General features: G+C 38.5%; 1 protein-coding gene across 1 annotated transcript; it reads left to right on the top strand.

The window, feature by feature from the left end:
- Positions 1-744: 744 nt before the first annotated feature.
- Positions 745-16,111, top strand: LOC122829033 (tensin-4-like). Its single transcript, XM_044113212.1, has 12 exons — positions 745-797; positions 2,786-3,056; positions 5,457-5,808; positions 8,127-8,512; positions 8,612-8,743; positions 11,803-11,895; positions 13,263-13,340; positions 13,452-13,511; positions 13,848-14,019; positions 14,145-14,213; positions 14,323-14,352; positions 14,444-16,111. The coding sequence occupies exons 2-12, from the start codon at positions 2,813-2,815 to the stop codon at positions 14,574-14,576; spliced, it is 1,749 nt and encodes a 582-aa protein (XP_043969147.1). The 5' UTR covers positions 745-797; positions 2,786-2,812; the 3' UTR covers positions 14,577-16,111.
- Positions 16,112-16,226: the final 115 nt, after the last annotated feature.

Here is a 16,226-nt window from a genome sequence, read left to right as displayed (position 1 = left end):
TAAACACTGACCTCAAAGCTTCAGGCGGCTGCCACACCTCAGCTGAATCATAACGCCGTAACAGAGGGAAGCCCTGATATAACATCTCATTATTTTGGTCATAGCCAATGGCACCAAGTCTTATGAAATATCAAAAAACTATTAATAATCATCAAAAAGTCTGGAATTAAACTGGACTACAGTTTAAGTGCAGCTGCCAGGAATCCTTAACCAACGTCTTCTGATAGTATTTAGGGAAAATTAAAAAGAGTAACGATGTAATGTTTTACAACTTACAGTCACAGCTATTTCACCTTGTTCTCACAATCATTATTAATGTTTTATATTTCACTCTTAAGAACCTACAAAGGTTTTCAACAAAAAGAAGCTGGGACATGAAAAGCAAGCATAAATGTTCCAATGAAATTTGCACAAAAAGCATTCATTATATACAGTCTAAATAACAATTATGGGCTGTAATTAATAAAGAATATTGCATCTTCAATGGAGACTAAAGGTTAATATTTCACCATGCTCTAAATATTTGAGGTTGAATACTTGACGCAAAGTAAGAAACTTTGGTTTAGATCTGTGTGCTTTGATTATACTTTTGGGAACAGAAAAACCAACCCACAAGGCATGTATGCAACTCTGGTAAGATGATATAATCAGCATAAAAGGCAGGGACCACTGAGTCAAGCTGCTGATAGGCTTCCAGGGGAAAAGGGTTGGGATTGCATTAATAAAAGCGTGCAACACGAGAGGTGGGAGGTTTACCTGAGACAGTAACAGCAGAAACCTGAGCAAAGGAATTCAAGGTAAGAGGACTTTTTTTTAATGTTGATATATATTTTACTTATATATTTTATATATATTTTATATAAATATATAAATATATTTAAATATATTTTGCTATATATTTAATGTTGATATATATTTTACTTGTTGCTAGAGCAAAAACATGAAATAGAACTACTGCTTTAAGACCTAGAAATAAGACAAGCAAGTAAAATGAAGTGTAAAAATGTGGGGAAAACTAAATATAGTACAAATTGTGGGAATATGACTGTGTTTTAATACATGTAGGACTAATGCCTACCTTACTCTACAGTATCAGATATTTACACTGCTTAAAAAAAATGTTTTTATTAGAATATACTTTCTATTTCAATATTCATCATACATGGAGACTCAAAAAAGTTCATTTAAAGCAAAGAAATTATATGTAAAAAATATATACATAAAAAATCTCTGTCCAGTTTAAGATCTGACCTGTAGCAGGCCGACATCCACGTCTCTGGCAGGAGCAAAGCGGCTGATCAAAAGTAGAGAAAGTTCAAAATAATGGCCATAATGTGACAAAAGTTTCAACGCTCATTTGTTCACCTTTAAGCCACACCCATCGAGGCTGAGCTGTTGCAGGGTAAACATTATGTAGTCGTGGCAACAACCAGCCACCTGAGTTGCGCAGTCAGTGCCACGCCTTGTCTGAAGCGCCTGGCTGGCAGAGTCAGAGGGTGTGGATCCTCCTCAGCTCTACTCAGCCCGGGTGAGATTTCAGCGCTTGAGTGCATCACTTCTGCTGCGTGTAATTACTCATGTAGTGGATTTATGCAGAAGATGACAAACTTGTCCCTCGAGGCCTGATTTATTGCAATCTGATCCAACTTGGGCAATGGCAACTTAATAATTACACCAGTGTGAGACAGCATGGCTGAAATATAGTCCAAAAATAATATAGTTCACACCTTGAAGAAACAAAATAAGACTTCTAATAATATATATCACCAATGTAAACACTCTGTTTTTCTGTGTCAGCATGACTTGTGCTAGATTATGCAAAGCTTTTTGTAAAGTATCTCAGCTACCACTAACTTTCTATTCATTTTGAGAAATATGGTTTATGGTTTACTGTTTCTCAGAATATTGAGATGGTCAATGAAAATACCGATTATTAGAGGAATTGTGGGTCTGCTGAAATGCATGTGTGTGGTGCACAGAATATCCTCTGAAAACCTTTGCTGACATTTGCTGCTTGAATTACTGCATCAATGCAGGATGGCATGGTGGTGATCAGCCTGTGACTTTGTTGAATTAAAGACAAAATAAAGAAACTTCTGACATGATCTCTGGTTCATTAGGGACTTAACACGATAAATATCTCCGTTAGTGCTTGCATTATGGGTATGCCTGTGTGTGGTTAGTCTTGAAGCTCTGACCCCATCTGCAGTCCACATCTTGAACAGATTTAACTTCCCAATTGTCTAATAACAGCTGTTTCCCCTGTTAGATTAAAGCAGCTGTAATAAAACAGTCAGATTCTTGATCTATTGAAGTCTGAGCAAAGGGAAGTGCAGACAGTGAGGGTGATACTGACTGTCTGCTGGACAACTGTCAAGTCAGTCACATGATCAAACTGTGAAATTTTTGTTTTAAAAATCCTTTTTACTTTGTAATATTTAGATTTTCAAAGTTTTCATTAACTTTAACTTATAGTTATCAGATTTATTGATGAAAACAGAAATAGAACAGTCTTTCTGTAAGAAACTTCTGAATATATAATATATGAACTTCATATCTGAATTAAATTACTGGAATAAATTTACTTACTGATGATAAACTGTTTCATAGAAATGCAATTGAGGTTTAGAAGTGAGACAGTCAATGAGTTTCAAGCAGACTGAGTTTTTCCCTGACTGTGAATGCAGAGAAGCACAAATAAGTTCCTCTAAAATGCATGATATCACATTAAGCACACAAAATGAAATCAATTGTAATTATATTTTTCTTCTTGTGCCTTTTGCAGCTTAAGAAGACAGTGGTTCCCTCCATTATGATGCCTACAGCTGAAGGCATGTCCAAATTGATACCCTGCCATGTTCTGAGAGTGGGTCAGACCATCTGCATTGACTCTCCACAGGGAAATGTCCCTCATTCACCTGGTATCTCTGAGCCAGAGTTTCACCTTGTTGACCATGACCTTGACATGACCTTGGAAAATCTCAATCAACTCATACTTGACCTGGATCCCACTTTCGAACCAATCCGAAGCCCCACTTGCACACGTCCTCCAACAGGTACATGGTAGCTTCTTCTTCAGAACTTGATCCTTAAATCATGATTGTCTGTTGTCTTTCTTGGGAAAGTAGAGAACTATATCAAATATAGATATAGATATATAGATATATGATATCTATATCATATATCTTCTTTGCCCACCCTCAATGTTCTTATTACGCTTTGTAGGTTTTTCTCTTCTACTGCTTTGTGTCTAGTTTTGGAGATGTGAATAGATAGCAATCTGCTAAAAAGAGCAAAAATAGAAATGTAAGTAAAACAAAAAAAATAATTAATTTGATTTAGAATGGCCTCTACTGACCAAAAGTCAGTATTGTTTCCATTCAACAAAACAGCTAAAGGTCTCTCTTTTCCACTTATAATTAGTCTATTCTTTATTCATGAGGACTTAAACCTCCCTACATTTATCTAGCTTTGTAAAACATGTTTTCACATATAGTATCTGTCAAACAGCAGTGAGGGCTGCTTATTTTGCCCATTCTTAATTTCATGCCTTCCTACTTTAACTCAACTTATTCACCTTATTCAAGCCATTTTAGAAAAGTAATTTACGAATTCTCACACTGAATTTAAAATAGTGCTCAGTTTGGACATGTATTTCAAACTCTGTGTGGCTAAATAATCTCTATCTTCTATTCAGAGTTCTAGAATTTAACATTTTGAACCAGCAATGTTCAAACTAAGTCCAGATTCCTTCAAAAACATCATAAAAACAGCCCTTAAATTCAGAACAGAATAGAAATCTTGAATTAGACACCAACTTTGGTCTGACTAGAAAAATCCAGCTGTATGGTTGTTTTTCTGGCAGTGCTCATTCCCCATTGAGTGGACATCAATAGAAAAAAAAAAAACAGTTTGAACTTGGAGCTTTTTTCTTGCCTAATGCGTATAATGTTCTCAGACAGAACGGTCCGCTGGGCGGTGAGTCACATCATCCATTTCAGAGATCCTCTCTGCGAATGAGTTGGAAGTGAACTCAAGGTTAGGGTTCTTCAAATCCGACGCGGACACCAATCCGGCTTCAAACGCGCAACCACTCAAACGCACACAAACTACAGGATGTCACAGGAAAGCGGTCGTGTTCGGAAACAGATCAGCTTAAATAACAAAATATTTAAAGGAGCTAATTACCCTACTTGCAACCGCCGGGTTTGGACTGCACCAGTGGGATGTGGTTGTGGTACTGGCTTGGGTGGTTCGATGCCCAGCATCACTCCCTGTGCCTTTGGCCAGCGGCGTGCTGCTCCTCCGCTGAAGACCAGTGTGATGGCCAGTTTGTGGTGGTGCTTGGAGTCTGTCTGCTTCAGACTCCTGTGGCTTTTGGAGGCGATGGCAACATGGCCTGAGCTGCTCTTTGGTTAGGAGTGTTAAAAGGTGTCTTTGTAGAGCAAGGCTTCCTTGGCACATGCAGGCAACCAGCCGTTGGCACAGCAGCGATGTGTAATTGTGCTATAAAACCAGTCAGCCTTGTAAAAACAAAAAGTACAGCTTTTAAAATGCACACACCTTTAGCGATATATTAAATACGTTTAATCGTGTAGTTATTGCACCACATCTGTCCAGATTGACACCACACCCTGTCAGGAAAGTTAACCACATAGTCATGCTTGGGGGTGATCGGCAAGGCGTCCTCCGCTCAGGAACTCCTGCCATCAGAAACTGTGTACAAGGGGCAAAACAATATGAAAATAGATTTCCTGTTCTTGCTTTTTTTCATAAAGGCGTTTTGCTCGTACTTCTTTTGCTCGCTTTTCTTGAAACCGTCAAGTGGTGCAGAGGTGAAACAGTTTACAGGAAATTGGTAGCAGTAGAAGATCTTTGTAGATGTGTTTTCTGGCTGGCAAAACGAGAAGAGAGAATTTCTGCGCCTGTCGATGAGCTCTCATTTCCCATTTCTGCAACATTTTACTTTGCAACAGCGTGTGATGCTGCATGTTGTTATATAGAGCATATCTGTGAAAATGTTAGTTATTATTTTTGTCAGTTCAACTACAAAATCCACCCTCACACATATGCTTACGGGAATGAAAAGTTTTTTTTTCCTCCAGACATTCACTCTATGCTCGTCAGCACAATGAGGCAGACACAAACGCAGCAGTCCAAGAACAAGCTGAGACTTCTCTTATTTTCTGTTATTGCAAAAGCAGAAATACGCCTTGGAAAAGCGATTAGTTTGGAAATGATAGACTCCTCTGCATGTTCCTGCATGAGAAATGTGAACTTCTCTAGCAGGGTTTCAAGACAGAGGCCTAACCCATGAAGCAAACAAAAAAAAAATAAAAAAAATAAAAAAATTACAAAGTCAGACAAGTTCTGGGCTGTGGAAAGCTTTCATATTCTTATGTAACTCTAAAGCACTTTAAATACATCCTAACCATGACTCTTCATTTCATCCTCAGTCTCCCTTTCTTCGAATGACTCAGATGGCGCTTCCCATTGCGTGCTGATTCCCAGAGGATGCCCTCCACACTCATCACCAGCAGTTGCACTTCCTGTTGTGTCTCCCAGTGTCCCCATCCCCATGCCCGGCAGCCTCAGAGGCAGCCCCAACAGCGCGCTGGTGTTATCCAGCTCTCCCACATCCTCCCTGCCACCTCTTCCATTTGGAAGCGCTCCCAGGCGAAACCCCTCGCCGAAGAACGACCTGGCCTTTTCCCCAGGGTCACTGCGCCTGTCGGGCTCCAACAGGAACAGCGCCACCTCGCTGCTCTCCATGTCCACATGTTCAGATACCAGCTACATTTTGGGCAGGTAAAAACCTATGAGCACTCTGTTGCATTTCATTCGGATTTTATCTCATTGAGGCGTGTTTTTTTCTTCTTTCATTTTTCTAACCCTATCCCTCGCCCTAACCCTAAAAAAATTAAATAAATAAATAAAAAGAACTTTAACATGATTATAGGAACCTGGGAAGAGATAAAGAAAACGCAGCAACAACAACAAATATGAAAAAGAATGAGATTAAAACCAATAACTAGAAAATTCCTGAAGAAATTTTACCGGGGCTTGCTAAAGTGCTCCCGTCTGTTTGGACCCAGCGTTCTGATGCTAAAAATTAGCATCAATGCTAAGCTTAGCTAAAAAACTCCAGAGTAGCAAATCCTGTCGCATGACTTCGCTCTGACGCACCTTGTAAGAAAACCCTAAGCCCTAAATAAAGTTTGATACCAATATTTGTGGGCGAGTTAAAAAATGTTTTGGGGTCAAAATTTCACTCCGTCTCTCACTCTAGAATTACACTCTAATTTTACAACAAATCGTTTTTTGTTGTAACAAAAGCGATTTGTTGTAAATTGTTTAGATTTACAACAGAGTAAATGGGATTCAGAGTTACCATGGCGACGTTTCATATGACATGCAGTCATATGAAACGTCGCCATGGTAACTCTGAATCCCACTAAAAATAATAGCTCCCTTCTCGGCATCGAGCCGCAGCGGTACGAGCCGCATTAACGGTGATGGAAGAAACATAAGCAAATAAATAAAGATATAAAGAGACATTCTATTGGGTGTAGAACAATAGTTGCCTGCCAAGCGATGCATGGAGGCAGTGACTGACTTGCTTCAGTTACGGCTCTCCCTATGCATTGCTATGGGCCGATTATAGTATAACTTAGAAACCATTCCTGTTTTTATGTTCTGTGTTATACAAGCACCCCACTTAAGACAGGAAGCAGGCAGGATCACATATTATGCAAATACACTGGGGAAGTGAGTGAGGGGAAGAAACCAAATAGAGGAAGAGAGCTGGAATCACATGTGGAGAAAAACTGGGTACCAGACAAGAGAAACCACAAGATAAATAGACGGGCTTAGACAGAAGACGATCTGACAGAGACTGGAAACTTGCAAGTACGGGTAGGAGGGCACAACATGATTACAGGAAAACACGGGAATGATTGAAACAACAACTTTGAAGAATGTGACTAAACACAAACGTGAACGGAAAGAGAACTCACAAGACTGAAATACCCCCCCACCCCCTACCCACCTCCCACGCAAAATGTTAAAGCCAAAGTTATAAACCAAAACCGATTATTATATAACTGCATGTCATTAAATTACCACACAGAAAATTCACTAAAAAGAACAATGGAAAGCACATTGTGTTAAATCTTCAGAAGCCAATAAAAAATCTAAATGATAGATAATAGAAAAAAATGCATAAAATATAGTAAATCAAATTGCTGAGCTAAACAAACAAACAAAAAAAATTATATATATATATATAAATGGGTCTAATAAGAGGACAAAGCTGTGCTCTATTTTCAAGATCTAATTATAAAATACAAAAGTTTTTTTTGTTTGTTTATTAGAGGCAATAAACATAAAATAGAAAAGACATATTTGGAGATTAGACAGTTTTCTTCAGAACAATTTCAACTACAACCCAAAACCATGTTAGGGTTTAATCAGAGTTTAATATGTGAAATTTTAGCAGCTCTACATGATAGAGGGACATTGGAGAGGAGGAGAAAAGTTAGACTTTTTGTTCATTAGCAACCACTGGAAACATACACTCAGTGTGCGTGAAGTTTATCTTCACATCAGAAGCAAGCAGATTCAAATATGAAAGTAGCGATAAACAATCTCTGTTAATAAAATTATGTAGGTTTGCTAATTCATAAAAAATAAAGAAACGCAATTAAATATTTAGTTCTTTATCAAAAAATGTTTGCATGTTGATATACTCTCATTTTAATTTATCTTTGAAAAATAATTTCATTTCAAAGACATCAAGAAAAATATATTTTTTGTTCTTGCACAAAAAGCCTGTTTCAAGTCTCCCCCACAGCATCTCAGCAAGATCAAGATGTGAACATCAGGAAATTTTGACCTTTTTATTTGGAAGTCAGGCTTTCTGTTCATTTCTTCAATCTGGAAAAATGAACGTTCTTGTTGAAAATGTTCTTGTTGAAAATTTCAGCAAGAACGAAATCCAGAAATTATAGTATTTAATGTGCATTCATTATTTTCAAAAAAGTTTAAAGTTGTTGTTTAGACGAAAAACTCAAGTATAAAAGTATTGTGATGATTTTTTATTGATTTTTTATTTTTTTTTTGAACAGCAACTTATCTTTAAATGAGGACCCCGACTCTCCAGAGTCCATCCCGACTTGCACTCTCAGCACCTTCACTGATGGCTCCAAATGTCAGTCATTTGACAGCAGACCCTCGCTCTCAAAGCAGGGTCATCTACACAGCAGAGGAGCAAACAGCAGTCCTGCTTCGCTCGCCGGCTCCCAGACAGACATACCTTTGCTCCTGATCAATGGCGCCCCAGAGTCAGACCTGAGGCCTTCTGGATCAGAAGCTGACCTGGTCCAGAAAGTCCCTGCCTCTCCCTCAAAACGGAGGGGCTTTCAAGCTAGTTTCAGCGGCAGCCATCCATCCATGAAATTCGTCATGAACACGTCAAAGTTCTGGTTTCGTCCGCACGTCAGCAGAGCAGAGGGTAAGGTGGTCCTGATGTTGGCGTTAACTACAGCGCACCGTGTGACAAAGGATGTCAGAATAAACGTGACGCCTTCTTTTGTTAACTGTTCTGCTCCAGCTGAAGCCCTTTTAAAGGATAAAGAAGCCGGGATGTTTGTGGTGAGAGACAGCACCTCCTACAGAGGAAGCTTTGGTTTGGCCATGAAAGTGGACCAGTCACCCACCACCCTCACTGCTGCCGCCTATCCAGGTAAACGTCTGCTCACGAACACAGCAGCTCACGACTACTTATGAGTCACTCACAGGGCTTGCTGTTTTATGTTCTGTAGAAACACGCGCACTCTGGAAAATTCATTAAAAAGAAAAAGTCTGGAATCGAGCATTTTGCAGATCTGGAAAAGTAAGGAAACAGATCAAAGCATGGAAAAAACGTCTGTATTCCAAGAAAATTATCCCAACCTACTCATCCATCTGTCTGTCCATCCTTAAAAGGCCCTAATTTCCCAGTGAACTTTTTAATTTGTACTGCGGGTTTTTTTAAAGAAAAGATTGGCAGCTGGAGAAATTTGAGCCTGGAAAACGATGGAGTTTGGACATGAACAATGTGAAGAAACCCTGCTGAGAGGAACACAGAGACAGATTGTCTGTCCAGTCTGCGTCTAAAAAACACAGTTTAAACGGCTTTTAAAATATTTGGTCAGAAACGGGCAACTGAAAGCCTTAAAGCCACAACTCCCACAGTCAAAGACGAACAATGCAAACACAATGTGCTGTGGAAAGTGGATGTCATCTTATGCCATGCAGCAGTCTGCGGCGAGCCAGGGGACGGTGCCAGTGATTTTTCCACCCGCGGTGTGCATTGTGTAAACACCAAAGAAAACGGGCTGTTTATGACTCTGAGAGCAATCAAAGAACAAAAGACAAATCTCAATCACAAAGCCATTTGGAGGTTTACTTCTGTCACAGATTTGTAATCCTGTAGACGTAATTGGAACAAGAAGATATGGAAGACACCACTCGTCATGTAACACGTTTCAAAATAGATTGGTGAGAAACTATCCTGTAGCAAAGGAAAAACAAGGATGTTAAAGTTGCAGTTCTGTCCATCCTGCGAAAATAGTGCAGAATTCAAATGTTTGTGTAAAATTACTCATTTAATAACACGTGAGAGCATCAAGCAACAAATAAACGCCTTTCAGATAAAGTGAAGCTCAAGACATTAAAACAAGTTTTGAAAGCTGAGGGGTTAAATATCTTCATTACTCTAGGTTGTCGTAAAATAACTTTTATGGCAACTTCAAGTTCCAGCTTGCAGCGCTGGCAGCCTCACAAACAAGCTTAAAACTTGCAGCAGCAAACCCTCCTGGAAATGGGAGAAATTAATAGCGAGCACACAATGTTACGGTACTGGCTAAGATAAAAATTTATCAGTAAAAGATGTGGGATATAACTCCACTGTGAGGCCTTGGTGTTAACTTCAGTAATTGATGTTACCATGCCAGCTATCCTTTATTTTCTATGTGCATATATGCAATCAAATGAAACTCCCCAACCCCCCCCAAAAAACAAAAAAACAACAAAAAACAAAAACAAAACAAAAAATATATGCTGGTTAGAAATCATTAAAGAAATGCTTAACTCTTCTAAAATGGATTCAATTCAAAGCCTACATTTATATCTTTTGAATGTGATATAAACAAATAACACAAGTAAAATAAGAGAATAGAAAAGTATAGAATAGAATAGGAACTTCATCACTGTTTAAATCATGAAACACAATGTAGCAGTCATTAACATGCAATCAAAATGAATTGCACATAGGAAATATAAAGTTATAGCTTAAATAAAAATGAATAATATATGTTATTTCATTCATGTTTCATAGCATGGAAACTAAAAACAAAGAGGATCTGTGCAGCCTCATGTCCCTGCGACAACATCTGTTAACTTTGTTAGACAGAACAAAGCTCATGGGAGAGCAGCAGACTCCCAGGATGCAGACGCAAGGGGAAAATGCAGCATTAATTGGATCAGACTTCTGGTGACAATGGTAGAAAAAGGACTGAGGAAAACAATTCGGCAGAACTCCACGTTTTGATTGCAACATCAGGAGCATGTGTACCCGTTACAGTTTATGTGGAAGAAAATCTAAAATGACTCCAGCACTGAAGGGAAAAGAAAAAATAAATAAAAATCTGCTGCCAATTACATACCCATGTGCGTTGCTAACCATGCATGCCGTTATAATTTCCTATAGTGCTTATGGCTCCTCTTCTTCTTCCCATTGACTACACTTGCAGATATGTAACAAGACGAATTGACAGGTAACATTTTCTAGCTGCTCCAAAGACACCACTGCAACGGGAATGTTTTAGCCAGTTACATTAGCTCTGAATTTTTCAAATAAAATAACACAATATACCTGCTCCGAAACATCTGAGGTCTTGGGACTGCGTTGCTGCTTCTAGCCTGGGGGAATCTTGAATCTGTGTAGAAATTCAAGTGGTTATAGGACTACCAAGGGATGTTAGGTTGAAACAGATGGCCCGATGTCGGAAAGCTCACCGTGTTCTCCAACATGCTAATGACCCTAAGGAAAATATACAGAACTTAGGAATGGCTATGAAGAAACAAAAAAATAATTGACTCCTTTTAGATGGCTGGCGTAGAACCCAGATCTTTATACTGTCCAATATCTGAGGAAAGATATGAAAATGGTGATGATAAACCTGAGACTGTTTAAGCAGTGTATTCTGGGTAAAATGACCGGCTCGCTCCTACAGTCAGAGGTCACCTGTTAGAGCGAGACTAATGGTGCCATCTTGCTTTGCATGTCCGCATCTTACAAACAAGATCAAATGAAGTCATATCACAGAGACCAATTAATCTAACATGCAGGTTTTTGAACGGCAAAAGGTTAACTCAGTATTATGAGAAAAGCATTTCAGCTCCACAGAAAGACCCTGGCCAGGACTCAACCCCAGGAGCTCCTTCTTTTGAAGCATCCACGCTAACCAATGCTGCTCTACAACAGACTTTGTAGGAATCTTTATTGTTTTGGTTTTTCAGTCTGAATTTGTGTTGCAGTAATTAGAATTTTGGCGTTTCAGGGTTGAAGGACCGATTACTCAGGATTCATCATTTCTGATGTGGGTTTTTTTTTTCCGCTTAAATGCTGCTGATTGGTCTTGTCGATATTTGTTGTTTTCATGCGGTCTTTTGTAGTTCTTACTTGACCAAAAACAATTCCTCCTCTTTTAATGTGGTGAGCGAACATTTTTGTGACATTTGTTGCTCTCATGTGCTCAGGAGAGAGCGGCTCAGATTTCATCAGACACTTTCTGATTGAGTCATCGGCCAAAGGCGTTCGCATCAGAGGTTCTTCTCAGGAACCCTACTTTGGTGAGTAAACCTTCCATTTTTCTCCCCCTTTTTTGAAAAATAGTTCAGTGAGTTTAAATTTCAGGTTTTGTAATGACAGGAAAGCTGATTCATTTTCAGAGGACTTCAGTTGGTCTTCTTGCAAGAAATGAGTTTTTGAGGTTTGTTTTCTAACCACAGAGACATGATCACTTTGTCTTTCTGACATTTTGCTCGTCTTCAACATGTGTGGTTTCCATATGTGAGACAGATGCTATGGTGCCTCTGGCTGCATAAGTAGGTGTTGACTGATAGAAGCTCTGAACCTCAAACCCTCTGTGGTATAAAGCAATTAGAATGCCTGTGATATAAAAACCTTTATTTTCTCATGTCAAGCATTTTCATTTCCTGATGGGTTTTTTTTTTCTGAAGAACAGGTGAATATAATTATGTATATTTAATACTTGATCATGTTTTTGTCTCTTTTCCGTTCTTGCTCAGTTCTTTCCATTGAAAATGGATGGGGAAATACTAAATTCTGTTTATGTAGGATTGTAGGTGCCTACTTATTCGTTTTTTTTTCTTATTTTTTTTTAATTAAAAAAACAAAAAGCTAATTACTTGTATTTCTTTGGAAAGTGAAACTAAGAGGCGAGCAGAGTAAGAAACATTTAAGGCGGTATTTCTGCCTCATGCTAGTGGCGGTTTTTGATATGGGCAATGTGGGCAACCACCCAGGGTGATACCTCATCAGGGTTGTTTGCCTGGGGTGTCAAACAGGCCGGAACCACCTCGGCCTCACACTAAAAGTAATCCTGAATTTTTATGCTACTTTTAAGAATCTTTGCACACAATAGTTTCAAATCAGAATCATGTTTATCATCTTTTTTCAAACAAAAATAAAATAGCAAGGGGTTAGAGTATGCTCTGCACCTGCAAGCTTTCTCCTCATAACCAATAATGCTTCAAATATAATATATCTCATCTAAATAGTCTCTCACATCTTTGAAAAAAGCATTTCTCCTTTGCTTCTGCAACTTTTTTTGGTTTATTCAAGTTATTTTGGGGATAAGATTAGGCAATCTGAATTCTTCAAGGACGAACTGAGCAGCTTATCTGTGCATTTAGTCAGGATAACAAGAAATTTTTTTTTATTAAAAAATAGGGATGACTCAAACAACTTCAACATTTCTGCTGTTATATGGACGTGAATAAATAAATAAATAAATAAATAAATAAATAAATAAATAAATAAATAAATAAATAAATAAATAAATAAATAAATAAATACCATGTTTTTTGTACACCCACTTATTTAGCCACATTTTTGTTTTGGTAAAGTCAGATTGAAAAATGGCAGCAAAACTGTTCTCAGATTCTAACCTGAAAGATTTTGGTTGTTCTTGCAGGCAGTCTCTCGGCTTTGGTTTATCAGCACACTCTCTCTCCTTATGCGCTACCTTGCAGATTACTACTAAATTATGAGGGTGAGTAAACTTTCACTGCGAGACATTTCGTGATGTGTTTGTGTGCGCCTAATACAGATATTTGTAAAAGAAACACCTCCATTTTATTTTATTTTATTTTACTTTTTACAGATATGGGCACAACTGGAGAGAAAGTGAATGAAAAAGCATCATTGGAGAACAAAAGAACAGGTGAGTGAAGGTGACGTAATGTCTGCGTCATGTGCATTACATTAAGATTTTTGTTTTTTACCAGGAAAAGGGATAAACATAAAATAAGGCAACTACTTCATTACTTAGCATTCCAGAATATATCTTAGGTTGTCGCATATTGCATGCATGGAAATAAAAAAAAAGATAGATAAAGAAGCAATAGAAGCTGCTTATGCAAAGCAAGACACATGTGAAGGTAATAAAGTTTGCAATAAGTTAAAAGTAACAACTGGGGAGTAAAAAGTTGCACGCACCTCTTATTTGGTTTGTAAGTAATGCAGAGAGACCTAAATGGATGCTTTGTCTGTTTTGCAGCGTGCAATTTTATCTATCTGAATGCCGTTCCCACTGAGATGCTGACAGGTCGCTGTGCTGTGCAAAAGGCAGTGTCCTTGACACTTGAGAAGACACCCGGCTCCTTTGCACCCACTATTGTGAACATGAAGGTGTCCCTCAAGGGTGTTACGCTTACCGATATCAACAGGAAGTAAGAAAACATATCCCTCCATTGTACAGCTCAGATTGTTACCCACAGCCTGCTTCAGAGTCATGCTGCTGGCGAGGTGTGGTTTGTGTGAAACATTTTTCCAAAATCTACCATTTTTTTGGCAGGCTTTTCTTCAGACGCCACTACCCAGCTTATCTGCTCAGCTACAGCGGTGAAGATCCAGACAATCGACTGTATGTTTATGCAACGCGCTCATGAATTTGATGAGTTTGATACATGCATGTGTCTCATCCCTTCACATTTCTCTTAGTGCTCATAAAGTTGCTTTCTATTCTTCTACAGGTGGTTGAAAGGTACAAGTTTTGGTGCGAGGTAATCTACACTTCCAACCCGCATTACATCTGTTTCTATTATTCCTTTTGTGCGAGTGCATATAAGCAGCTCTCATACCTTCTCTCTGCAGGATGTTTGGTTTTGTGGCCAAAGGTGTTGAAGCTGGCATGGAGAACGTTTGCCACATCTTTGCAGAATGTGACCCCCTGCAACCTTGCAACAAAGCCATTGAGTGTATTCAGGCTGCCGTACCCAAGCAGTAGACAACCAAACTCTGATGGCCTCCCATGACCCATTTTACACTGTGCTGCCTGTGACTGACATGCAGTGCTGGCCGAAATAAATGTCACGACTCGCTGATAAGCCGGTCAAGTTACAGTCTCTGCTGGGCTCAAAGACCAGATGAAGAACTGACTTAAAGCTTAACACGCCAGTATCACATCCTGATCCTTAAAGTCCCACACAGAAATTAATGTATTTTTAGCACAGGACTATAAAAAAACCCAGATGGAGTAACAAATGAAAAAAGATGACGTCTTGTGCTTAAAATTTGTCCAGCTTGTAAAAATGCTACAGAAATGCAATTACCTACCCCAGACAACAACTTTAATACTTTTTTTTTTTATGTCTTAATGTTCCAGGAACAGGCATCTTAATTTAATATCAACTTGTTTGTCCTATTTTGTGATGAACTGAGCTTTGCAAAAATATTTATACCCTTTAAACCTTACCACGGTCTGTTATGTCACGACAATAAACTCCGATATATCTTATTGGGATTTTATTTATAAGGCCAACGCAAAGTAGTGGATAATTTTAAATCGAAAAGTGCTTCACAAATAAATATCTGAAAAGTAAAGCTTGCATTTGCATACAGCCTCTTTATATCGAATACCTCCAAATAAAACCCGGTTCAACCAACGGCCTTCGGCTGATTTTTAAAAGCTACACAGTGTGCAGCGTCTAACATAATCTCAGTACAAATGCAGACATCCTGTTGAGGTTTCAGAGGTTTGTCAGAGAATATTAGTGAACAAACAGCCTCATGAAAACCAAGGTGCACGGCAGACCAGTCATGGACAATTCTGTGGGGAAATTTAAATGTTTATCTTGAGTATTCAACATTCATTCTGGAGGAGCTACAGAGCGCCATAGTCCAGTCAGGACATTTTGTTGATAAGTTATAAGTTGCACATTTCACAAACCTGACAGTCATTTTGAGGTGGCCACAAGCCACATAGAGAACTCAGCAAGTGTGTGGAAGAATGGGCTCTAGACAAAGCACAAAATGTAACTCTCTGGATATGCAAAAGAAATTTGGTGAAACTGGAGGGATGCTTTTGTTCAGCAAGAACAGGGGAGCTGCTCAGAACTGACGGAAACGTAACTACAAAGCATTTCTGGGATTCTTCTGACTAAATGTGAACAAACGTCATACCAGCTAGATCTTATTTGTAAAAATCTAGAAAATTATGTTACATTTCATTCCACATCCATTCTGATAAAATAAGTTTGTGTTTGCATTGCTACACCATGTAACAGAGTAAAAAAAGGCTTACAGATGCACAGAGTGTAAGATAATCATCATTTAAAGTGATGATTGAGTCCTGCTGATTACTCAAACTGTTACTGAGAGATTTAGACTTGAAACTCTGATGTATCCATTAATTTTAAGTAAAATCTGTGCAGATGCCCTCACTGTATAAATCTTTTTGAATGTATTAGTTGCTGTGTGCTCTGTAAAGATATTGATTTGTATTTTTTTTTTAACTGCAATAAAAACAAGATGTTCAGCAAATTCTGTGTGAAAGTGGAAAGATGAGAGCACAAATGCTAAAAGTGTAAAAACACAGACTTGTAAACATAAAGGAAGACATTGTGCTTATTTTTGCATTGGGCACACATTTGAAAGA

This window comes from Gambusia affinis, linkage group LG04, assembly GCF_019740435.1.
Source record: "Gambusia affinis linkage group LG04, SWU_Gaff_1.0, whole genome shotgun sequence".
Taxonomy (NCBI): Eukaryota; Metazoa; Chordata; class Actinopteri; order Cyprinodontiformes; family Poeciliidae; genus Gambusia; species Gambusia affinis.
The sequence above is the reverse complement of the archived record's forward strand: the minus strand, read 5'-3'. Positions and strand labels throughout refer to the sequence as shown.